The 23322-nt window shown below is 45.0% G+C and overlaps 7 protein-coding genes across 8 annotated transcripts; 3 read left to right on the top strand and 4 right to left on the bottom strand.

Moving 5' to 3' along the window:
* Window positions 1–100: 100 nt before the first annotated feature.
* LOC6725399 (synaptobrevin homolog YKT6) lies at window positions 101–1419 on the bottom strand. Its single transcript, XM_002106379.4, has 2 exons — window positions 1284–1419; window positions 101–1193 (listed from the first exon to the last, which is right to left on the bottom strand). The coding sequence occupies exons 1-2, from the start codon at window positions 1406–1408 to the stop codon at window positions 719–721; spliced, it is 600 nt and encodes a 199-aa protein (XP_002106415.1). The 5' UTR covers window positions 1409–1419; the 3' UTR covers window positions 101–718.
* A 384-nt stretch (window positions 1420–1803) lies between these two features.
* On the top strand, window positions 1804–14638 carry LOC6725398 (protein hold'em). 2 transcript variants are annotated; one of them, XR_006542102.1, is made up of 5 exons: window positions 1804–2864; window positions 2928–3084; window positions 3162–3435; window positions 14082–14375; window positions 14601–14638. XR_006542102.1 is itself a non-coding variant. In XM_002106378.4 (3 exons), exons 1-3 carry the CDS (start codon window positions 1949–1951, stop codon window positions 3547–3549), a joined length of 1461 nt encoding a protein of 486 aa, XP_002106414.1. In that variant the 5' UTR covers window positions 1804–1948; the 3' UTR covers window positions 3550–4759. The 2 variants fall into 2 exon arrangements, 1 of the variants encoding a protein (XP_002106414.1); XM_002106378.4 differs by lacking the exons at window positions 14082–14375; window positions 14601–14638 and having other exon boundaries at window positions 3162–4759.
* Window positions 3588–10043, bottom strand: LOC6725397 (sorting nexin-25). The gene is made up of 11 exons (XM_002106377.4): window positions 9128–10043; window positions 8917–9056; window positions 8683–8779; window positions 8309–8620; window positions 7719–7891; window positions 7251–7657; window positions 6452–7189; window positions 6212–6391; window positions 6012–6149; window positions 5263–5946; window positions 3588–5197 (listed from the first exon to the last, which is right to left on the bottom strand). Exons 1-11 carry the CDS (start codon window positions 9241–9243, stop codon window positions 4823–4825), a joined length of 3360 nt encoding a protein of 1119 aa, XP_002106413.1. The 5' UTR covers window positions 9244–10043; the 3' UTR covers window positions 3588–4822.
* On the bottom strand, window positions 10335–13355 carry LOC6725396 (very-long-chain 3-oxoacyl-CoA reductase). The gene is made up of 5 exons (XM_002106376.4): window positions 12746–13355; window positions 12314–12360; window positions 11454–11529; window positions 11048–11388; window positions 10335–10990 (listed from the first exon to the last, which is right to left on the bottom strand). Exons 1-5 carry the CDS (start codon window positions 12909–12911, stop codon window positions 10655–10657), a joined length of 966 nt encoding a protein of 321 aa, XP_002106412.1. The 5' UTR covers window positions 12912–13355; the 3' UTR covers window positions 10335–10654.
* On the top strand, window positions 14424–18576 carry LOC6725395 (fibroblast growth factor receptor 3). The gene is made up of 5 exons (XM_039297627.2): window positions 14424–15041; window positions 15343–15789; window positions 15863–16040; window positions 16117–16253; window positions 16305–18576. Exons 1-5 carry the CDS (start codon window positions 14960–14962, stop codon window positions 16481–16483), a joined length of 1023 nt encoding a protein of 340 aa, XP_039153561.1. The 5' UTR covers window positions 14424–14959; the 3' UTR covers window positions 16484–18576.
* A 39-nt stretch (window positions 18577–18615) lies between these two features.
* Window positions 18616–20416, bottom strand: LOC6725390 (bystin). Its single transcript, XM_002106370.4, has 5 exons — window positions 20142–20416; window positions 19960–20077; window positions 19106–19898; window positions 18931–19050; window positions 18616–18870 (listed from the first exon to the last, which is right to left on the bottom strand). Exons 1-5 carry the CDS (start codon window positions 20268–20270, stop codon window positions 18720–18722), a joined length of 1311 nt encoding a protein of 436 aa, XP_002106406.1. The 5' UTR covers window positions 20271–20416; the 3' UTR covers window positions 18616–18719.
* Window positions 20417–20885: 469 nt separating this feature from the next.
* Window positions 20886–22626, top strand: LOC6725388 (40S ribosomal protein S6). The gene is made up of 3 exons (XM_002106369.4): window positions 20886–21032; window positions 21268–21472; window positions 21958–22626. The coding sequence occupies exons 1-3, from the start codon at window positions 21027–21029 to the stop codon at window positions 22491–22493; spliced, it is 747 nt and encodes a 248-aa protein (XP_002106405.1). The 5' UTR covers window positions 20886–21026; the 3' UTR covers window positions 22494–22626.
* The last annotated feature ends 696 nt before the right edge of the window (window positions 22627–23322 follow it).

The raw sequence follows: 23322 nt of genomic DNA, 5'->3' as shown, positions 1-23322 counted from the left end.
GTTAATATATGCTATATACAGAGCTCGTACAAATAGCTTGTAGATTTTGCCAAAACTGACAGAGGTAAGGTTTGTATGTGAGCAATAAAAACAAGCTTGGTTGTTCCAATCACATTTCCCATAATACTTCTTTATTGAAACGCCCACACATTCCGACCGCCAGTTGCCCGGATCGGAAGTGCGACTACATGTGTATACATAGGTGCAGCCATCCGATCCGATTGGTGTACATAGATCCGCCGGGGAGGCGATAAGAAAGCCCACAACATCAATAGCTAGCGAAGGGTCAATTTCGGACCTCCGTGTGACAACAGATAAGTGAAGAGAGGAGTATGTTAAGCACATGGGTTAAGATCGTAATCTGTATTGGTAGTAATTAACATTTAGATATCCAAAGCGTAGACATATACAGACAGGTAGACATTGGGTTAGCGGACTATCGTAACTGGCAACTGGCCATCCTATTCATACAGTATATAATATAATATAATATATATATATAGTATATAAAATTAACTAATTCATTTATAAAAAGCAATCATCAAAACCCAAGTCGCACCGCTCCCTTGGAGTTTGTTTGGTTGTAGTTTGTTGGTGTTATCGTGGTATCCATTATCCTTTGTGTTGTCTTTGATTTGCATTTTCTGGTGTTTCCTGTTGTGGTTGCTGCTTGAGAGGATTCGCGTGTGGTGGGGGTAATGAGAGGTGCAGCTGGCGTCTAGGTGAAGCTGCAGCAGGAGTTAGTCTTTTTCGCCGTCTTGTAGAACGCCTTGCTCTGCAGCGACAATTTCTCCGATTTGCTGACCATGTCGTCCAGCTTCTCGCCCCGCTCCAGGACCGCCTCGATGGTATTCTTCAGTATGATCTTCGTCTCGTCCAGGTCGTTTTGCATTTTCGTCAGCGGATCCGCTTCGACTGGATTTTGATAGCGTGCTAGAAACGCTGGCAGCAAGTCAAATGAGATGGTGGCCTCCGTGCCATTGGGCCACTGATCGGCCGACACCTTGGCCGTAAAGTCATCCAGAATCTTTGTGATGAGCGTGTGCGCCACGCGATGCGGATACTCATGATCGGCGATCAGCACACCGGCCAGATTGTCCGCCCGCACATAGACATGACACATGTAGGCATCCTGTTTCACCGATTGCCGCAGGGCCGGCTGTGTGCGCTCCACAATCGTCTTCGAAGCGAAACTGCAAGAGGAGGAGTTGTTTAGGGGGGGTGCTCGTCATTGATGACTCTTTGAGCCTGCGCCGTTCTATGGCATCCACATGCATACTCACGTCATGAACTCGTTGACGGTGCCACGTTGGAAAAAGGAGAAGGACTGCAGGTCCGAGGCGGTCTTCAGGAGTCGCGCCTCGCTGGCGCCCTTGTGAAAGATGCTCAACGCGAATAGCTTGACCATTTTGAGTGGCTGTGGGCTGCCAAGAGTGGAACTGCGGGTCGCGGGTTGCTCGACTGTTGCTCCTCCAATCAAATGTTTTTGGGGCACTGAGCTGAACGGTTGTCCTGGCTAATCCTGCTTTGCTCCGGAGGATGGGTTTCACTTTCAGCGCACTGGCATTCGTGGAAAAGTGCGACAAGTGAGTTTGTTTAACGCAGTAAATCTGTGCCGTTCCCCTCTGTGTGTGTGTGTGCGTGCGCTGGTGCCCATATGCGTAGTGTGTGTCAGCTTATTAGGGATGGTACGGTTGGTATTCGGATGCCATCCGATTATTATCGATTGCAAGGTTACATTGAATAAGCACAACTTCTTGTAAATGTTTTAATTATTGTTTTATCAAACTAAGTTGTTAGCAATACGTTCTGTTACGAACTGAAACTACCGCCATTTGTGGTGTGTCATCACTACAAACATCGATAACTACTAATCGGCGGTAACGACAATGTAACGGTTTTCTTGAGCACTGCAATCTGACTGTTCGCGATTTCTTAAATAATTTCAATGGCAAGGCGTGTTAAGTTCCAGCGATTGGTAGAGATGCGTCCCACAATGACCCGTTTCTCCACCATTGCCCTGATTGTGTCAAAATCTTCGCCGAACGTCTTCTACGACAAGATGAGTGGCACCGAACGAGGGGTGCTCACCTTGACCATCCGAGATTCCCCCAATCACCTGACCAATTGCAAGTGCTGGGGCCAGAGGGCCTGTGTGGATGAGTACGCTGCCATGCTGCAGATCGGCCATGTGGTGGACATTGTGGGCGCCAAAGTGATGTCCATACCATTTGCTGTTCCGGGAGAACAGCGTTATCAGCCCCAAGCGACGGTCTCCTGCGCCCTGGTGGTCAACGAAGGATCCGGCTATGTGGTGCGCCACAACAACGACGACTCTGACCAAATAGCAATTCTCCAGCAGTTACTCCAGCAGCCCATAAGGCCACTTGGCGCGGTACTTAAGCTGGCGGATGTGCGTTCCGGCTTGGGATCCCCCGATAAAATAATCACCACCAATGTGAATCTACTGGTAGTAGTGGCTGCAGTGCGTCCAGTGCGTCAGATTAAGCGAAAGCTGCAGGCGCCACTAAGTGAGGTTCAGGAGCTGCTGCAGTGCTTGGAGGTAATCGTGATCGATGCAAGCTATCCGGAGGGCATGCTGCTCTCCGTTTGGCAACCCGACTGGATACAACGGGCCCAGCTATGGCAGCCACGTCGCACTGTCCTTCATTTGATCGACGTGCGTGTTTCCTACTCGAACTTTCATTGTTCTCCCGTGCTCTCTCATTCCAATTGCACACTTATTTGCGAAAATCCTCAGGCGGCTGGAGATGATTGCCGCCTCTTGCTAGCTTTCGCCGCCACTGTGCCTCTGACATCTTTTAGTGGCTGTGATCAGGCAGAGCTGGACAACGTGCCTGCAGGTGAGTGAAGGGTAATTAATGCAGGATTATTATATACTATATCTCTTTCTGCATTACTTTCAGTTGCCAGCATTCAGGCGCAGATGACGGTTAGACAGATATATTCACGCGCCGAGGGCGAACTACAGGATCCGTCCATAGATCAGTTTACTGCAGTGCTGTATGGGATGGTCACCAAGTTCGACTTGGATGGATTGACCTCCCACATCAACAGGAAGTGGTAGGTGTTGTACATCCCCATTCCTTCCTGTTACATACTTTACAACGCATCTTCTTAAACCCCCTTTTACTTTACAGCACTGCCTGTCAACGACATATACCACGGAACCTGCAAGATTGCGCCTCGGACGCCTGCCAGGAGTATTTTTTACTGGGCAATGATGAACAACGAACAATTACCTACTTTAATATCAACATTCATTTATCCGACCAGACCGGCACTCTCGTCGAAGCCCGGTTAGCTGGGCATCCAGCAGAACGTATCCTGGGACTTCGGGCAGAAGACTTCGAGCGACTGGCGGAGCGCGAGAAAAGCGAGCTAAAGTGGCGCTTTCTGCTGAAATACTTCGAGGTAAGATTGATGATCAAAAAGCCGGTGGGATTGCGCAATCATCTCGTCGTTGTGGTCGTCGACATGCAAGCCATTCCCCTGAAAAAGCTTGTTGCAAATATGGCTGTTTTCTAAGTGTATGTGGTGGTCCCATTCAAATACTGGTGAACATCTACATAAATAGCGATCTTTATTTCGCATTTTCACATAAAAGTGTACAACTGCAATACATAAATAGATTGAAAGCGCCTCGAAACTCTGAATGTGGGTCCTAAGTGGGATACGTTTGGCTCATTGGGATGAATCGTCTAAGTGTCATTTTGCCTAGTGCTACAGAAGGTGCCGGTGTCTTTGGGTAGTGGTGGTGGTGGTGGTGGTGTTGGGTGGGTGTCTCTACGGGGCGTTTCAGGTCCACAAAACTGATTTCTAAATTTTCTAATTTCGAATAGTGTGTTTTAACATGGTATCAAAATGCAGTTGAATTACCACAAATGCTTTAGGATTAATGCTTCTTTAAAGTCCTGACTTGCGACTGTTTTATTGTGTTATCAAACGTTCGGTTTGTTAAGACAGCCTCTAGCAACGCTTAGTCTTTAAGATTATTTGATACCATTACCAATTTTGGTCAGTTAGGAAATTTCAAATACAATTTTTAATTGATGGTTATCGGTGCGCAACAATTAAATAATTTTGATACAATGTGTGTCAATACGAAAGTAAACTATAAACCATAAATTACAAAAATGAGAGCTTTACTTTGAAGTATCACCTGATAAAATTAAAATAAATTAGGTTCATTAAAGAAAGTAAGGAAAGTTGTGACCTCTAGTTGCCTTATGGCCATGGAACGCACTGTTTGGGACGCCTATTGCCTCACCTGTTGTGTTTCTATAATATTTTTGTGGGGAGGATGGATCTACAGCTGGCGCGGCATGGGAATCACAAGCACCGACTCACCGGCAGCTGCAGACGCAACTTTGGGCTCAATATCTGCTACTAAACTATAATTAAAATCAATCCAAACTGACTGTCAAATTTTACTATACGAGTATATAAACAACGATTTGGTACAACGCTTAATACTGACCTATGTACAGACATATACACATAACAAACAAATCTGGCTACAGGAAGTGATGGACGAACGAATCAACAAGGACTGAATTCAAATGGATTGTAAGTCTGCATTTGTACAGGGAATGATACTGGTACTACTGAGTTGTGTTGTGTTCTACATAACTATTCTTTGTAATCCCTTTCCTCGGCTTAATCAACAATATCCACCGTTTAGAAAGAGGGAGAGCATTAAACATCGAACGTAAAATCAAACGAAACATAACATTAATAAAAAAAAAGGCATTTAGGTTAAAGTAAAATCTAAAACGAAGTGGGGCTTCTTCACTTCACTTCACTTCGAGCTGCCCGCTTGCGAATGGTGGTGCTGGTGCTGCTGCTGCTGATGGTGGTGGGATGCGTGGTGGTAGTGCGATTGGTGGTGCGATGCGGCACTAATACCGGTGGCGCCACTACCCCCAGCTGAGGATCCGCTGGCCGACGAAGATACCTGATGGTTTTGGTGACCCCCCGCGGATGCACTGTGACCGCCACCACTATGATTAAGCGAGGGCAGCGAAGCTGATGCCGTGGCAGCCACCAGTGCCGCAGCGGCAGACGCAGCTGCCGCTCCAGCAGTGGCCGTATTTAACTTGGTTCCATTGGAATTGCTGACGCGCAATTGTCGAATTTCAGGAAAGAACTCAATCATAAGTATCTCCAGCAGCTCCTGAAAATTAGAGATACAAATTGTATACTTGGATATATGAACAATGAAACCTTTTCTATACTCACGTAGAATAGCTGCTTGTTGTAGGCGGGATTCTGCAGGGCATCGAAAACCTTAAGGACACCCCGTTTGGCAGCCTGTGCACCGACCAGGTTGCACAGTACCTCCGGTATGTGATCGGTGAGTAGCGCCTTGGCCGCCGTTGTGGTCATTTCGCGCATATCCTCGGATCGCGTCGGATAGGCGGAGGCAAGAACGCCGCCTGGCCAAAATGACTTGAGGATGGCCGAAAAGTAGTTGTGCAGCATAGACTCCTCAAAGAGATAGGCCACCGATTCGCGGATCTGTCGATTGATCGTACGGCCGTATGTGATCTGCACAAACGAGATGAGACTCTTACGCAACCACTTGAAAACTCCGCCCATGTCGAAGATTTCGCCCATTAGAGCGTACATCGGTTCTGCTATTGAATCCTTGCTATCAAGATCAGCTGCTAGCATTTTAGCGTCACCGCCTGACTCGCCGTCCAAATAGGTGGATATATCCTCGTCATCGCGCTGCAGACCCCAAAACGGATCGGTTGCCTTGCTGGCCTCGTGAGCTTTGCCAGCATCGCTGCGAAATAGCGTAGATAGCGAGAATTTTGACTTCTTTGGCGAGGGCAGCGATTGCTTCAGGTGGTCGGAACTTGGGCTAAGAAACGTGTAGATGGCCTCGCTGCCATTCAAATGATCGTCCTCCAGGATAAACTAAGTGGCCAAAAAGTATGCAATTACAAACTTATCCATGGTGTAGAAGAAAAAATTTAACTTACATTCAAAAACTTCTGGATCTGTGACTTGGCCTTTTCCTGACCGTGTCGATCTGTTTTCAGAAAAAAGAACTTAAAGTTCGTGGGCAGGTCGATGGCCTTCAGGTTGGAGCTCACGTGTCTCAGTTTCCGTTGTAGTTCCTTCAATCATAACCAAAATGTTAGTGAGAGTGAGACTAAAGAATCTTAAAGGGAATACATACATGGACTTGATTTAGGGAACGCATTACTACCCAACCACTGGAAATGCCAGACGGTCGCTTACGTAGATTGGCATTGCCGCTGTCACCGTTTTTGGATGAAGTCGGTTGTACTGGGGCATTAATATCCTCGTCCACATGAACCAAGATCATAAACTGCAAGGACTCTTTCTCATCGGAGACCTAAACAATGCAAAGAAATTGAAAATGACTGATAAATTCACTCAGAGATGGAGCACTCACCTCTACACTTTGGATGGTGGCCTTCCACTTGCCCAGATGCTCTGTCCAGGCGTCCGTGCGACGCAAATGCGCCTCTGTCTGACGCTTCTCGCTCTTCAGCCATTCCATCTCCTTTTCGAGAATGGTCAGCACCTTGGACTCCGGCTTCACGGAATATTTAAGGGCGTCCAGCGCCTGGTTCTTTTTATCAATCCGTTCCTGTATTTGTTCCAACTTTCGTCGTGCATAAGATGTGTGGGCGGCCACATCGATGGCACCACCAGCTCCGCCATTAAGTCCATCCGACGCGCCCTGTTGCTCATCCGCCAGCGGCTCCGGGACATCGCCAATGTTATGACACATTACGAGCGTGGTATCTGCAATCTCATTGGAGTCCAGCGCCTCCTTCAATTGACGATATTGATCGCTGAGCACAAATGGCGGATAGTACTTTTCCTCCAGCGTGCGTAGTACGTTGCGCTGGATGTCGTAGAAGATGTCAGGCTCGGCATCCCCTAGCAGGAACGTCTCAATCAGTTTGCGTTCGTGCTTGTCAATTTGGATCTCTGACTTGGGCACTCTGATGTAGGTGTAAAAGATCTCCGTGCCCAGCTGATGGCTGGCCGACTTGTGCGCGTGCTTGATCTCCTCCACGGCCAGGTAGAAACCAATCAGAGCGCTAGCCTTCAGCGGCTCCAGGAACAGGGTGAAGTAGCGCCGGCCAACCGCAGTGTTCAGGATCTCGACCAGTGTCAGGTCCTGCAAATAATAATTACGTTTATCAGTGTTGTGGATATGGAGATTGCTAAAGTTTATTTACAATATCACTCGAGTAGTTGCCGTTCCAGCCGAACTTGGCCAGGTTCTTCTCGCACTCGCCCTTAGCCATTGTGAGTTGGCGGACGTAGCGCTTCAGTCGGACGGCGGCTGTGAGCTCCGACTTAGAGAGCGAGTGGTCCTCGTGATACGGATCGAGGCCTTTGGCACGCTGCAGATTCTGCATGGTGGTGGCATGCATCAGATCGTTTACTATGCTCTTGCGGATGAGCGATAGCTCCTCGAGGTTGCCCGAGTTGTTGATGATTTTAAGGAAATCCTCGAAGCTGGCTGCATACTCGTAGCTCCTCTTGCTCATGGCCGCCGCTGCCAAGCGAGTTTCAATGTTTTGGACCACCTTCTGGTTGATGTAGTCCGGTGCTGTCAGCATTTTGATCATCGGAAAGAAAACTGCGGATAAAACAGGATAATGTGTAAAACGTATCCCTTATTAAGCTGCAATAGTACTTACTTTTGTAGGAGAGAATCTCGCTGAGCAAGACCTTCAATGGCGGCAGGGAGTAACCGCGTGGCAGCAGCAGGATCACCATAATCTCGCAAAGCTTGCGCAGGAACTCCATCTCCTTCTCCTCGTCGGCGAGGTACGAGTTTGTACTAAAAACTGGCGGCGTGTTGGTTTCAGCTCTAGAAATAGGTATATAATTATTATATATCTATTATAGAACTGAATCGTTGAACAATGGAATGCAAAGTAATCGCAGCTGTTGCCATTCTGCTTATTGATTACCAATTTAATGATTTGTGGTTGATGACCATTCTCTGAGGCATATAAATTACATTTAATTCTGTTCACTGCATTTTTACACGAAATGACAAAGCATTAAGCATTAGTGGGTAAAGGTATTAAACAAAGAGTCGAATTGCTAATTTTATCTATCATATCCAATCACAATCATCCTCCTTGCATTTCTTTGTTTAAGCGCAATCAAAAAAATGTATTGGAATAATCCGATATCTTTGCTATACATTACTTATCTGGAAAGGTTTTTGACCTACTGTTAAGTAGGTGGATACTTAGACAGGTTAAGGTGGAGAACTTACGCTCTGGCCTCTGCGATGCGAATCTTCTCCAGATGCACTGTCACCCGGTTGACCATGTCCACGGCTATGATCTTGGCGGCGTCCATTCTGAGGGCGCGCTCGTGGATCTTCTGTATTGCGTTCCACAGATCTTCGCGCACAACATCGTTGATCAGCTTGGGCTTGGTGACCACATAGCCCAACCAGGGCAGCATAAAATCGCGCAGCACATATTCAATGATCTGCTGGAGCTGAAGGTCCACTGTTTTGCCAAAAATTAGGGGCAAATTCGATGGATTCTTAATGGGCTTGGGCAGATCGAAGATGTTGCTTCTGCGGGTCAATGGAGATAGAGATATACATATATATCATATCGAACAAAGTCCGCTACTCACTTGGTGGCATTGTAGAGCAATCGCGAGGGCACGCGACTTGGTGGCGTCGGCTCGTTGGTGGTGAATATATAATGGATATAGACGGTTCCCGCCACAGCTGTCGGCGAGATAAGGGCAATTAGATATTTGGCAATTTTAATTAGACGCTCGTTCGGAACTGATTGCGCCCGATAAGGTGACTCATTCGCCATATTTCCATTCGAAAACGCCCTGGAATGAAAGCGGAAGACTTACCCGCAAAGACCAAGACCAGAGAATAGACCACGAAGGCGAAGAACAGAAAGAAGGTGGGATAATACCAGATGACGGCCAGCAATGTAAGCGTGATGCCCGAAATAATAATCCTCCAATTTAATTGCAGTGCACGTAGTAGTCTGTAAGGGATTTCAGGGCTAGTCCGTATCCAATATATGTATTTGATTGGACATTATTTGTATGGACTTACCGGGTGGCAAGAAGCGTCAGGCGCTGCGTTGCCGTTACGGATGGCTCCGGTTCGATGGGAAACAGTGGCAAACGGCGATTCTCCATGGCGTCCACTGCGTACTCCTCTGATTCCATCGACCAATTGACTCCGATTCGGGACTTCCGAATCACTGCCTCCTCACCTTATTGCCTACTTGTCGTTTGAATATTTGATGAGTTTTGTACATTTTCGACCCGCTGACCATTAAAAATAGTTCTCAACAATTGCGTCAATTCCGCTTTGGTCTGGTGTCCACCACCTCCTCCTCCTTCTCCTGCTCCGTCGTCGACGGCCTCTCCTTCTTCTTCTCCACCGCCTCCTACGCCTCGCCCGTCAACGAATGAGAAACGAACACAAATATGGTATCGCACAGTATTGTATCGGCTTTTGGAGAAGCGTCCGTCGTATATTGAAATATATGGACAGAGAGACAGCTGGCTGGGAATCGGAATCGGAACCACAACTGTCGGCAATATGCGCTAAATCAATACTGGCTGACGCTGCGGATCCGCAACAAGTTGATTGGATTGACCAGCTTTATCCGGAGCGGAGTTTTGATTTCATTTCGTTTCGAATCGTCTCGTCTGGTTTCGTGTTGATTCGTTTCCGAGGAAAGGAAATCAAAACAAGCGACTCTGATTACTGATTACACGCTCCTTCGATTCAGCTTCATGTGATATTATTGTTGTTGCTGTCGCTGCTGCTGCGCAGTTGGGATTGGGCTGGCCCTGATAACACGTCACGTCATGAATCCGATTCATTCCATTTCACGCCCGGCTATCCACTATCTTTACTGTTATGTTTATGAATTTTGCCCTTTGCTTTGCTTCTTCGCCCTGCGCGAAATGTTGTATCTCTTTCTCTCACTCCCATCTCGCCGATTAGCCGAAGGGCGAGCCTATCGATGACCAATCGATAGCTATAGCCGTTATCGACACAGCCAATTCAAATTCAAATTGGATTTCGAAAATTATACATCCGAAATAAATGGAAAATCATAGTGGAAAAGGGAAATCGCTAGCGAAAACAAATAAAAGCACAAATAGAAAAAGTAAAATAATATACAAAATAAATAAGTTTATAGAATATCCATATTTAATATTCATATGCCTATTATAAAATCTTAATGCGTTCATTTTTTAAATTTAGTTAAATAAAAATAAAGGGCTGCAAATAAAAGACGTTATTTATCATTATAAACTAGATATATACATATATCTAGTAACTCTGTGTTTATACACATTTTTTATTGTTTACATGACATGGCTGCTTGCGAATCTTCAATGCTGATTAATGACAAAAACTAACTAAGCTTAGTTTATTTCGGAAAAAATTTGTTTTTTTGTTTTTTGGTATTTCAAGCTATCTTTTTGTGGATTCGTATGACACGCGGTGATTACGTAAGCTATTTGACTAGCCGGATTTTCCCCACAACCCAACTGACCCACTCGTCATCCCAACCGATTCCCATTAAATGCCTCCTCCGCCGTATCCATCCTCAATAGTCTACTGTTCTTTGGCCAGGCGGCGCAGGGCACGTTTCCGGGTGCCCAGGATGTTCTTCAAAACGATGTTGCGTGCGAATTGTTCGCCGAACACCGCCTCCGTAAAGTGGATGACCAGCTGGAGCAGGGCATGGGGCAGATAGCCCGCCGTCTGGGTGGCAATGCCCAGGGTGGACAGCGCCGAGCGGACATACGTCTCCGGCGAGGGAGCAAACACGCTAGCCTTTCGGATCTTCGACATATTTGTGGCCACAAAGCCCGGCTGGACACTCTGGATGAGGATGCCGTGCTCCTTGTACTCCGTCTGCAGGTCATCACTGAATTTGTTCACAAAGGCCTGCAAAATAAAGGTGTTAGTATTAGCCTACTATCACTTCTGATGGTATCCACTCACCTTGGTGGAACTGTACACGCTCAGCAGCGGATTGGGAATGACTCCGGCAGTGGACGACAGATTAATGATCACACCACGTCGCTGGCTAATCATGCCGGGCAGAAAAAGTGCGGTCATGTGCGTCACCGAGTGGATATTGGCAGCCACAATGTTGCGCAGGAACTGGGGATCGGACTTGTAGCAGTCCAGGAAGTACTCGGGATGGCTGTAGCTGATGCCCACGTTGTTGACCAGCACTCCGACATTCAGGCCAGTGGTCTTTTCGCGGATCTTATCGTAGATCTCGGCACCGCCGGTGAAGTCCACATCGATCACACGCACCTCCACACCGTATTTATCGCCTGAAAGTAGACCGCAATGAGCAGTTAGTTGGAGTTGTTAACTGTAATTTAGTGAGCAGACTTACCTATCTCCTTGGCCACCACATTCAGTTTCTCCAGGGATCTACTAATCAGCACCAGCTTTAAGCCCCTGCGAGCCAGCTGAAAGTAATTAAATATTTATTAGCCCGCCCATATTTACGCACTTTTGGATAGCAAATTCTTTGGTCAGAGGTAAAAAGCAATGGTGCGAGGGAACACTGAATGTTTCTACCTAAAGCAGGAGTTTCAAAGCCGAGTAACGCGGAGATTTCAAGAACAGGAAGTCATTTGAGTATACTAAGCGTGTATATAAATAGAAATTTGGTGTGAACATTGAACCATTTTCTGTGCGTTCGACGCACGACGAATGCTAATTTGGCCCAAGCTTCGATCGGGGCCCTGTGCTCCACCCCATAAAGTAATTGCCATTCAGGGGACACGTGTTCCCTTATAGCTTCTAGCTTCGATTGCCCCAAGTTTGTGTAAAAAAAAAAAATTACTACGAAAGGTAGAAAAATCAACTGCGATTGCACTTTGTAAAAATAAATAACGAAAAGTACAAGTGCGAAGGCAGCAAATGTAGCGATTTGCAGTCAAGCAAACACTATTAGGGACTGTTTGCGACTGGACTGTTGACTGAAGATCGATTTCAAAGTGCAGATTCACTTGGCTAATGCATTGGCGACCGCTAAACCAATGTCCAAGTCATCGTGGGCGACACTCAATTCGGTAATTAGTAATTACTAATTGCTCATTATTACTATAGTTTTCTGTTGGTTTGTTTGTTTGTTTGTTTGCTTGACCCGTTTCCCGTTTTGCTATAATCATCGATCGAACTTGGACGGACTTTGCTTGCGCTGGTCAAGATTGGGTCAGGTCTTCCGTGTCATCTATGTGTACATACCTCCTTGGCGTAGGCCTTGCCAATTCCATCGGTCGACCCGGTGACAACTGAAAGTCGAAAAAGTTAGCCAATAGCTCTGTGGGTTATCAGTGGATTTATGGGGCGTGGGGAACGATCTTATCGGTCACAGTGAAAAAAGTACTCAAGTCCAGGTATTCCACTATGAACTTACATATGCATATTGAAAAGATTTCAAAGGTGGCTTTGTATAGTGTAGTTTATTCCTTCAAGCGGTCAATGCAAAATTGGAAAACTTGAAAGTAGTGTTGGCAATTTAGAAATTCCTTTTCTTCACAATTTAATTGTAAAAGGGTCTTTAATCTTTTTAACTACACATCGTTAGCAAACGGACTATGTATTTTTTCACTGTGCACTCGAATCGACCCCGTTTCCGCTCTTTGCCGGCATGTTTTTCCATGGCAACTGACTCACCTGCCCACTCGCCCATTTTGGAGAGATCCACGGAGGAGCCAAAGACCTTGGGGCCAACAACATTGGCGTAAATCCAGGGCAGGACCTTCCGGAAGACCTGGAAGCCAACGATTCCGATGGCCAGACCGCCCAGCAGGCTCAGTACTTGCGAGTTGTTCTCCTCCATGGCGTTGATGGGTATTAGTGGTTCCTGGTTCCTGGTACTCCTAGGCAATGGTACCTATTGTCTGTACTATATGGCGCGATTGCGATCGGGCGACTGCTATAGCCTCTGCCGGCTGATTAGTTTCTGATTCTACGATTTTCGAGCTGCAATGCCGAAATGGAAATGCTGACGCCGCTGCTTTTTTTTTCGCCTCTGCCGACTGCGCTGCCTTTTCGAACTGTATTTGTGGTGTGTTGTAGTAATTCTATACACATACACACCCTTCGAAATCGCCACTGATTTTCGATTACTCGATTTTTGTACGCGTGTTTTTCGCCTGATTTGTATTCCAAATGCGTTTTCTTCGAAAGGAGAAACTTAGGGTAGAAGAGGGGAAAATAAAAACAAATGGAAAAAGCGATTGAATGTCAATTGTCAACGGCACAAAAGCAAATGAACGGTTCTTTTTCGTATCCATGTGCCCCCCTCAGGGGGTGTGTGCCTGTGTGTGTGTGCCCACTTATGTCATTTCATAGCGTTCACGCACACTACCAAAATACGAAAGATAAGGGCGGCTGCAAACAGTGCGCGCAAAAATTAATCACACCAAGAACCGTTATGTTGCACTAAACGATTTCAATAGGGAGATGAAAATTAAATTCAGCAATAGTTTTTCGCTTAAGGGTTCACAGGTTCTTGGTTTAATTTTATTACTGTATATCCTTCTGTTAACTAGTATATTTATTAGTATATTTAAAAGCGAAAAAGGCATGCATATATCATAGGAGGGCAGTGTAAGTTCTATGCTCTCACCAATACACGCCAAAATGGGGCAACCACCGAATTAGTCTCACTTATTTCCTGCACATGCGCAGGAAGCAGAAAGTGCGATAAACAATTTAACGCAGCGAATGCTACAATTAAAGTCGTTTAATATTTTTCATGTTCTGAGTAACGCCCGCTATATTAACGGTAAATTTTTGACGGAGCGAGATGGCTATAGCGAATCGCTTATGTGGGAGGGTAATCCTTTGCCTATCGATAAGTATCGGTTACTTATCGAATTTTGAACTTGAAGCTTAATTTGTCAATAAAGGAATGGTAGTTTATCTATATTTTAACTCTTGGCGCTTAAGAAATAGTAAAATACAAGTATTTCTGAGCTCAATCTCCCCATTTATCCGCATGCAGAGCTATACAGATTCAAAGGACCTCGTTTAGTGGGTCGAAATCCCTGGATTGCAAGAATGCCGAGAGAGATGCTGGACTTTCGGAGCGGATTCAGTGCCGAAGCAAGTGTGGGTGAGGGAACAACAACGCCGAAGGACCGGCAAAAACAACTTTTATATTGTTAAATATTTATCAGAAGCATCCGCCGATTTGAAAAGAGCTTTTCTCCTGAACAAATGCAAACAAAAGAAGTCATTTTAAAGTCTTTTCGTTTTTAAAACAACCCCGAAGATTGCAATATTTTGAGCTTGAGAGGTGAGTGGCGTCTGCTATTTGTTGTTGTTGCTCGGGTAGAGGGATTCCTTCGGATGAAATAATAGGGATGCGGATGCTGGCCATGCGCAGAGGATGCCCTGACCTACATTCCCGCTTATTGGCCATCCGAGCAGCAGTTGCAAAAGGATAAATACACACGCAACACGAGCTGGTTAATAAGCGCTTTTCCGATTTTCCAATTGTCCGACATTCCTATCCCTCCAGCCTCCATCCGCGCGCTGAAAAGTGTGCAAAGAAATCAACAAAAAAGAGAAGAAAAAAAAAGTAAATATACATATATAATCGAAAAGGACACTCTGGAAAAGCAGATACTTGAGTGCAATATGTCCAGCAATATATTGCCGCAGGGCAATCGATAAGCGAAGCGAAGTGAAGTCCGTGGAATCCTCGCTGGCGATGCAGTGGGACGCTGATGCAGTTGGACTTGGATCGATATAGAACAGTTTAGAGGGGCGTTCGTTCATATGTGCATATCCTGCGGCGAGTGGCGCCAGTCGATGCATCATCCCGCATCCTGTTACCGTATCCCGTAAGTCGGCATATGAAGACACTCCGTTGCAGTGATGAGATCGAGGCTGTTTTGGATACTGGCGATTATATACTCCTCACTCCATCACATCGGCTCGGGCTCCACGTCGACCACATGTGAGTGTCCACCTCATGCCTTCTATTTTCGCCATAATCACATTGCAAACTTTTACCCAACTCAAACTTTGGCAGTTTTCAGCTGAAGATTAAGTTCTTTTGTTTACTTTGCGGATTACCCAAGTGAAAAATGATTATATTTTTACATAAAACATTTTACTACTTAGTGTGCAAGCATTATTTGTTAAAGATAAGCGAAATTACTTTCTTTTATACGTGACTTTAGCTGAGTGCATTTTATTTTATATTTTATATGATTTTCATATATATTTTAACTATATCTATTGTTTTTTCGAACTAGTGAAACGACCGCGAGCTGGCGATCCATTCGACACGTTTCCGAAGAACTTCTGGCAGGAGTTCTCGTCGCCGTTCACCGACACGCCCGAGGATGAGGAGCTGGAGGTCACCGAAACGACCACCCACGAGCCGTTCCCGTTCTTCGCCGATCCGTACACCACGCTAAACATCAGCACCCAGCTCTCGTCCAGCGTTTATCTGCACTGCCGGGTGAACGATCTGCAGGGCAAGACGGTGTCCTGGATGCGGCGCCGTGGCGATGACCTCACCCTGATCACCTTTGGCCAGCACACGTATAGCGGCGACTCGCGGTATTCGCTGGAGTTCGAGGAGCCCAACGATTGGAAGCTGCTCATCCAGTTCGCCAACGAGCGGGACGAGGGTCCCTACGAGTGCCAGGTGTCCTCGCATCCGCCGCTCGTCCTGCTCGTTTACCTTACGATAATTGGTGAGCAACTGCTCTCGGCTTGCAAAGTAACAACTGATGATCCATGCTGATCTCATCCGTTATCCACCCGCAGTTCCTCACGTGGAGATACTCGACGAGCGGGGCTCGGCCACGCCGGAGAAGTACTACAAGGCTGGCAGCACCATCGAGCTGCAGTGCGTCATTTCGAAGATTCCGCATCCCTCCTCCTACATCACCTGGCGGCACGGACCGCGCCTGCTCAACTACGATACTAGTCGCGGAGGAATCAGGTAGGATTCGTAGTTAATAATAATAATAATAATAATAATTAATAATTTAATAACCATGCATTTGATACATTTGTAGTGTCAAGACGGACATGCTGCCAGGACGAGCTCTGAGTCGCCTGTATATCGCCAATGCCAATCGCCAGGACACGGGCAACTACACCTGCATGCTGGGCAATGAGATTACGGAGACGGTGGTGGTCCATGTGCTGAACGGTAAGTGAGCAAACTCATTTTGTGGTATTCATTTAGAATCCGGAATTCCAGGTGAGGAGCCAGCCGCCATGCAGCATGCGAACGGAAGCCGCCAAAAGGCCGACGCCTCCACAATGGTTGTGTTATTTCTAGTGTACGTTTGCATCTCCGGTTCGATTTCCGTAGCCGGAATGGAGCGGGGATTGGGCCTGGGACGGGTGTGGGGATGGGGATGGGAATTAAGACGATGACGACGCAGCCTAATCCGGGGATCGTAGATCCCAGATTGTGGCGCGGGAAATGCATACACCAAAAGAGTCTTGTCCAGGATTGCATTTTCGACTTTTACTCTAATCATGGGTTGTTTAACATACGATACATAGCATAAACCGAATACTAAGCTTAAGTCAAGTGTATTTAAAAGGAAAAAAAAAAGCGGAAATCGAAAGATCGAAAGCAAAACGAAACAAACAAAAAACGGAAATGAAAGTGAAATGAAAAAGTCGTAACTAGTAAGGGCGTACGCGAAATATATAGATGAGAAATTGATTTTTAGCGCTAGAACATAACATTATTAGTATCATAATCGAATCGAATTGTACTACCAAACGGCCGTGTTTATGTTGGCTAACATATTGATCTTATATACACACATACACATTATTGCATCTAACGTATCCATTTAGCTCTTTGTTACGTCCACGTCATTATGGATATACATGCATGCATACATACCTAGATTCGTAAGGTCCAAAGGTTAAAGCATAATTGTTTCTCACTCGGATCGCCTTCCAAAGGTCGCATCACCGGAATATTAATATTTCCACAACGCTCGTGTGTATTCTATATCCCGATTAACGTATAGTATACACCTCCGATCCAAGGCCTTGTTAATGAAAATATGGTTGTAGCTTCTTGAAATCAAACAGCATATCAGTTGGGATCATTCGTAATCGTAATCAATAATAATCAATACCGAACAAAATCGTACTTCAATTATCCCTCATTTTCAGTCCTTGATTTTTATCCTTGTCTCAGATTTTTGAATACTTATGTGCATCGATAACTGGAGGAGAGCTAGAGAGGTTGTTAAATTATTAAATAATTCGAAACATTATATGTATGTGCGTGAGCTTGATCAGTAGTTGGGTTTTCCTCAGTTTATCCACGATCTAGAAATGTAAATGAGAAACACTTAGGAAATGTTTAACGTTAACAAAACTGTGCCATTCAAAATGGATACATATCGTTTAATTGTTGTTAATTCGGTTGCGGAACCAATGACCATTTGAGGCAAAACCAATTAATTGTATATTTGTATCTTTTTCAAGTCGAAAACACAACACAACTCGGACCAATGGGTAAATACTTGATTCTTTGATTGAAAACGGTCCCTAAAAACCAAAATCAAAATCGAAATCGAAATCGAAATCGAAAACCAAAACCGTAATCCCTAAAAGTAATTCAATTAAACGAAATAAATCACGATCAAGAACAAGAAGCAAATGAATACTTGCCACTGTCATTTCTCGATTTGGGCGTAAGGTGCGGACCCATCACTCGGTATGCACATAGCCAATGTCCACTGTACCCTTCCCCCACATGCGAGTATATCAGTTTATTTCTTAGGCTTTAGCTTTCGCTTCAAACGATCACCGCCTTTGTATTTAAAGCCCCGAAAAACTATCGATATCCTTACTCACCGACGGCTTTCCAAATTCATATTGCTTTTAAGATCGGTTATTATATACATACCACACACTCTCTTTACAAATTGTATTTCGAAATCAAAGCTCAGCTTGAAACACACAAAAAAAAAAAAAAAAAACGGAAAAAAAAACAAAAGTAATCAAATTTAAGAAACGAAATTATTGATAAGGCTTGAGGCCTAAGTACTTGGGTAAACTAATTTCAAATGGTCCAGTGTAGTTATTGTAAATTATTCAAATTGATCCCGACCCGAATCGGTCCTTGGAGTATGCCCTTAAATAACACAAATGAAAAACAGAACAGAACAAAACAAAACAAGACAAATGTTGGAGTGAGATAACGAAACAATACTTAGAGACTAATAAAAAGTGACGAAACGAAACTTTTAGAAAGATTTTGGTTACAGAATTATATTTAATAATTACTACATTTAAAATTGAGATTATAAAACTACATACATAATGTATAACGCGGGCGTCTGGTCAATAGCCGATGCGACTGCGACGGCGCCAAAAGATACCGTCATTGTCAAGCAAAAAACCAAAAGCAACTAAAACTTAATGCAAAATTGTATAAAAAAAAACCACACACAAACACACACATTTGTTTTTTCTATTAAAACATTCAAAACATCTGAAGTGGCTTTCATTTTCCCACAGAATAAACATCTGCATTTGATTTTCACTGCATATGTAGGTATATTTACATATTTAACGACTATCCGATATTAAATAGTAAAACAATATCATCTTAAAGTTATCCTTAATTTACACCGCCTCAGCCCTCGTACTCCACATCGGCATCCGTGTACATCTTGGCTGGCTGCCCAGCCAGGCCATTATCCGTCTCCATCATTTCCACATCGCGACAACTGGCCGCCTGCAGCTCCCTCCTCACATCGGGTGTAATCTTGAAATGGCTCTTCTTCCTGCAATTGCGATTAATTTACTAACAGTTCTGGGGTTTCAATAGCATTCGATTTACTCACTTAAGCAACTGCAGCAGTGCATCCCGCTGTTCGGAGGATATATCGTTCTTGTAGCGCTGGGCAAAGGTGAGCAGGCTCTGGTGCCATAGCACTGGTAACTCACGCTTGTCGTTCTCGAATCTGCAAGAAACCATGTTATTTCGATTTCAAAAGGCATTTTAGTGGGAATACCAACCTTAGAAAGTGAAAGACTGCGGCATCCACGACGCGATAGGGCAGAGCATACCGCTTGTCCAGAAAGTAGCGGATGAATATGGAGTTAGCTCCCGAATAGGCCATCTCGCAGATCTTCAGAAGGCAGGCGGAGGAGTGCAGGACGGGAATGGAGCTGCGGACCACCACGCTGCCGAAAATGATCGCCTCGCGCAATGTACAATCGCCGCCCTCGAGCAACGGCAGAATGATGCCCTTCATGAAGGCAGCCGGCTTGAATAGAGCCCTCTTCAGTGCATTGTACAGATGCATATTGAGCTTCTTATATTCGCAGAGATCATCGCGAACTCGTGGCAGGAGCACCAGGTTATAGAACCTCTGGGCCATTGCCTGCGACAGCACCGAGCAGAAGATGCGGGTGCCCTGGAACATGGCGGCAGCGCTCCAATTATGGGGCTCAGTGATGAACAGGATCTGCTCCCAGTTCCGCAGCTTTGGTATGATCTTGAAGGCCTTAGGGATCTTGCCGCTACGATAGCGTTTCAACACATCGCGCACGCCCTCGTACATCTCCTTCACTTTCGGGTCGATCTCCTCGATCTTTAGTGAGCCCTCGTCAGAGATTTTAGTGTGTATGTCGGCCTCCTTCTCCTGGATCTTCTGCATGATCATCTTGGAGAGGTGCAACGTACGCTTGCCCTCCTGTGCTGGCTTGTGGAAGCGCTCGAACGCGGCCACATCGTCGTCGTCCATGTCTAGGTCGGCCATGAAGTCAGTCTCGTTGACCTCTTCATCCTTCTGGACATGGCCATCATCTAAGTAAGGAAAGGTAATGTTGGTTAGCTTGAATAGAATAGGGACATTTTGCGCACTTACTCAAATTGAAGTTGACTTTCTTGACGGCCACAAGACTGGGAAAGTTCTCCTCGTCCAGCTCCAACTGCTGCAGCTTGGCCGCGGCCAGGATCTTTTGACTGCTCCTGGCATCGATGTTCTGTGTTACATTATGAAAGAATTTGTTTAAAAACACGAAATGCAGTTCAAACTAGGATTCTTACCGCCGATTCCTCGGCCCGCAGTTTGACCTTATCCTTGTTCTTGTTTTTAGCTACCCTGCCCTCGGTGATCTGCTTCTCCAGATTCACATTTTTTATCGTTGCCACGTTGGCCTTCTTCGGCTTACCCATTTTGCCCGGATATTGTCAAAAATCAAGTGTAATAATAAAGGCAACAAAATTTCTAATCGCTACACGTGTTGCAACAAAGCAGTGGCGTTACCGGCTATTTGGAAAATCGAAAAACAAAACACATTTTAGCACGTGTGGCAACGTTGCCTCAGGGCTGGCTTATCGATAGGCTTGTAAGACCAGGGATGGTGGCCAAAACTATACTTAAGAATCGTGCAGTAACTCGATAAAATCTATATATATTGTTTTTGGAGTTCTTTATGAAATCGATTGCATCTATATAATTCGTTTCAAGGTGTATTTAAACAGTCGCAAAATGTAGACCGGACAATGTAACATGTTCGATGAACCAGTGCAATTATCTACATTCTCTTGTATTATTATTAACAGAGTCTTATTTTCATACTTATATGGCACAACTTTTACCATTTTAATTAAACAAAACAATTTAGTGATCTTTATAAAGTTCATAGTTTTAATTAATTAATTTACTAAATAATATTTATTATGTCTATGTTTTAATGTTATATTGAAGGTTGGATATATAAAGCCACTCTATTATTTGGTAAGTTTTTAAATCGAAAGAAATGAAGAAATATCGCCGTAAGCACGAACTATCGATATGCGGCGTGCAGTTGTACGGTCGATCAGCCATCTCTACTTCCTCCTATCGGTCTTTTCCAACCCTGCGCTCGCAGCCAACAGACCTCCGCCGTTTCTTTTTTTTTCTGCGTTGCGTGCAAACAGACCGACAATATGAAGGTGTGCTAAAAATTTGTGAATTTACTGATATAAATTATATCAATTTGTGAAATATTGCGAAAATGATAAAGCGCAAGCACTGGCGCGGTGATCAAACAAATTGCAAGCGAAAATTTCCAGTGATTGCGTTAAAATAAGTGGATGATATTTTATCCGCTGCAATTCGATTTAATATACATATATATGTATGTTTATATATTGTGTGTGACTTTTTTTTTTGCATTGTGTGTTCCAGCTCAACGTTTCCTATCCCGCGACGGGATGCCAAAAGCTGTTCGAAGTGGTCGACGAGCACAAGCTGCGCGTCTTCTACGAGAAGCGTATGGGCCAGGTTGTGGAGGCCGATATCCTCGGTGACGAGTGGAAGGGCTACCAGCTGCGCATCGCCGGCGGCAACGACAAGCAGGGATTCCCCATGAAGCAGGGTGTCTTGACCCACGGTAAGTTTGCAATGCGATTTACAATTTTGGTATTGAGCAGTGATTGGTTGGATCTGGCTAGCCGGCATAGGTCTAGTCTTTTGTACGCCTTGAAACAGTGGTTCCTATAAAAAACCGTATGGGAACCCTTTTAAGCATTTGTAAAAGTTGTAAAGTAAAAAGAACATAACCTAAATATGGAAGTGTCTGTGTACACTTATGTGTATATTCTTGGCGAGTTTTTCGATTCTGAGTAATACAATGCGAATTAATTTCCAAAATTTTGTTGTAAAGTTGCTAAAAGTTAGTAATCAATCATATCATATGTGATTGGAGTACGTTCCATAGTTAAGCAACCAATTAGTAGGATAAATTTTCTTAAGTATTTGCCAGCACATTTCCATACACGCGAATGGTTAACCAGCTAATAACTCTCCAATCACCATCATAACCATGGACTGCTCTCAAGAAACTACTAAAAAAAAAACAATCATCTTTTCCAACAGGCCGTGTGCGTCTGCTTCTGAAGAAGGGACACTCGTGCTACCGTCCACGCCGCACTGGCGAGCGCAAGCGCAAGTCTGTGCGTGGATGCATCGTGGACGCCAACATGTCCGTGCTGGCTCTGGTCGTGCTGAAGAAGGGTGAGAAGGACATTCCCGGTCTCACCGACACCACCATCCCACGTCGCCTGGGACCCAAGCGTGCCAGCAAGATCCGCAAGCTCTACAACTTGAGCAAGGAAGATGATGTGCGTCGCTTCGTTGTGCGTCGCCCTTTGCCCGCCAAGGACAACAAGAAGGCTACCTCCAAGGCCCCCAAAATTCAGCGCCTGATCACCCCTGTTGTGCTGCAGCGCAAGCACCGTCGCATTGCGCTGAAGAAGAAGCGCCAGATCGCTTCCAAGGAGGCTGCTGCCGACTACGCCAAGCTGTTGGTGCAGCGCAAGAAGGAATCTAAGGCCAAGCGCGAGGAGGCCAAGCGCCGCCGTTCTGCCTCCATTCGCGAGTCCAAGAGCTCCGTCTCCAGCGACAAGAAGTAAACACCGCAGACACGGAACCCACATTCTTCGTTTAAGCAGAAACTGAACGTTGATCGCAACCAAGTGATCCACGAGAGGAGAAAATAAACTTTGTAACCATTTATGTTAAATAAACGCGAAAAATGGTATACGATGTGGTGTGTTGTGTTCAATTATAGTGCGATGTATCGGTTGTAAATGTTATTTTATTTTTTTATATTTTCGCCAGGTGAATGCAACAGTTCCGACAAATAGTTCAATTAGTCAGAAATACAATTTATTTTCAGTGTGAAAACTGTTTCTTGACAAACTTTTTTGTTATATACATAGCTCCAAAGTTCTATTAAGAACCGATCCCTTGTGTAGATTTCTATATTCCGTATGGAAACCTTTTTAAGCATGGGCAACGACCTAAGCAACCTGGGTATCTTCTGTCATAAGCCAAGCAACCTGGGTATCTTCTGTCATAAGCCAAGCAACCAAGAGAAGGCCAAGCGCCGCCGTTCTGCCTCCAATCGCGAGTCCAAGGGCTCCGTCTCCAGCGACTAGAAGTAAACACCGCAGACACGGAACCCACATTCTTCGTTTCGGCAGAAACTGAACGTTGACCACAACCAAATGATCCATGAGAGGAGAAAAGAAACTTTGTAACCATGTTAAATAAATGCGAAAAATGGTATAGAATGTGTTGTGTTCAATTATAGTGCGATATAGAGCGAGAATAAGCTTTAGGATATCTCATCTCATGTATCGGTTGTAAATGTTATTTTATTTTATTATTTTTTTTTGCCAGATAAATGAAGTAAGGCCCTTTAATTTTCTGAGAAAGGAACTTCAAACTAAGTTACCA

The sequence above is a fragment of the Drosophila simulans genome, chromosome X (genome assembly GCF_016746395.2).
Source record: "Drosophila simulans strain w501 chromosome X, Prin_Dsim_3.1, whole genome shotgun sequence".
NCBI classification, from domain to species: Eukaryota; Metazoa; Arthropoda; class Insecta; order Diptera; family Drosophilidae; genus Drosophila; species Drosophila simulans.
The sequence above is the reverse complement of the archived record's forward strand: the minus strand, read 5'-3'. Positions and strand labels throughout refer to the sequence as shown.

Excerpts from the sequence above, each read along its gene's own strand:
- LOC6725399 (XM_002106379.4), bottom strand. The coding sequence starts at position 1,408 with ATGGTCAAGCTATTCGCGTTGAGCATCTTTCACAAGGGCGCCAGCGAG. Across the intron at positions 1,194-1,283 it reads ACCGTCAACGAGTTCATGAC|TTTCGCTTCGAAGACGATTG; the intron begins GTGAGTATGCAT and ends CTCCTCTTGCAG.
- LOC6725390 (XM_002106370.4), bottom strand. The coding sequence starts at position 20,270 with ATGGGTAAGCCGAAGAAGGCCAACGTGGCAACGATAAAAAATGTGAAT. Across the intron at positions 19,051-19,105 it reads GCAGTCTTTCACTTTCTAAG|ATTCGAGAACGACAAGCGTG; the intron begins GTTGGTATTCCC and ends GGTTTCTTGCAG. Across the intron at positions 18,871-18,930 it reads GCACTGCTGCAGTTGCTTAA|GAAGAAGAGCCATTTCAAGA; the intron begins GTGAGTAAATCG and ends TCGCAATTGCAG.
- LOC6725398 (XM_002106378.4), top strand. The coding sequence starts at position 1,949 with ATGGCAAGGCGTGTTAAGTTCCAGCGATTGGTAGAGATGCGTCCCACA. Across the intron at positions 2,865-2,927 it reads GCTGGACAACGTGCCTGCAG|TTGCCAGCATTCAGGCGCAG; the intron begins GTGAGTGAAGGG and ends CATTACTTTCAG. Across the intron at positions 3,085-3,161 it reads TCCCACATCAACAGGAAGTG|CACTGCCTGTCAACGACATA; the intron begins GTAGGTGTTGTA and ends TTTACTTTACAG.
- LOC6725395 (XM_039297627.2), top strand. The coding sequence starts at position 14,960 with ATGAGATCGAGGCTGTTTTGGATACTGGCGATTATATACTCCTCACTC. Across the intron at positions 15,790-15,862 it reads CGTTTACCTTACGATAATTG|TTCCTCACGTGGAGATACTC; the intron begins GTGAGCAACTGC and ends ATCCACCCGCAG. Across the intron at positions 16,041-16,116 it reads ACTAGTCGCGGAGGAATCAG|TGTCAAGACGGACATGCTGC; the intron begins GTAGGATTCGTA and ends ATACATTTGTAG.
- LOC6725396 (XM_002106376.4), bottom strand. The coding sequence starts at position 12,911 with ATGGAGGAGAACAACTCGCAAGTACTGAGCCTGCTGGGCGGTCTGGCC. Across the intron at positions 11,530-12,313 it reads GCAAGGCCTACGCCAAGGAG|CTGGCTCGCAGGGGCTTAAA; the intron begins GTATGTACACAT and ends AATTACTTTCAG. Across the intron at positions 11,389-11,453 it reads TGTGGTGGCCAAGGAGATAG|GCGATAAATACGGTGTGGAG; the intron begins GTAAGTCTGCTC and ends GTCTACTTTCAG.
- LOC6725388 (XM_002106369.4), top strand. Across the intron at positions 21,473-21,957 it reads GCAGGGTGTCTTGACCCACG|GCCGTGTGCGTCTGCTTCTG; the intron begins GTAAGTTTGCAA and ends CTTTTCCAACAG.
- LOC6725397 (XM_002106377.4), bottom strand. The coding sequence starts at position 9,243 with ATGGAATCAGAGGAGTACGCAGTGGACGCCATGGAGAATCGCCGTTTG. Across the intron at positions 8,780-8,916 it reads TCTGGTCTTGGTCTTTGCGG|CTGTGGCGGGAACCGTCTAT; the intron begins GTAAGTCTTCCG and ends TCTCGCCGACAG. Across the intron at positions 8,621-8,682 it reads TTGCTCTACAATGCCACCAA|AAGCAACATCTTCGATCTGC; the intron begins GTGAGTAGCGGA and ends ATTGACCCGCAG.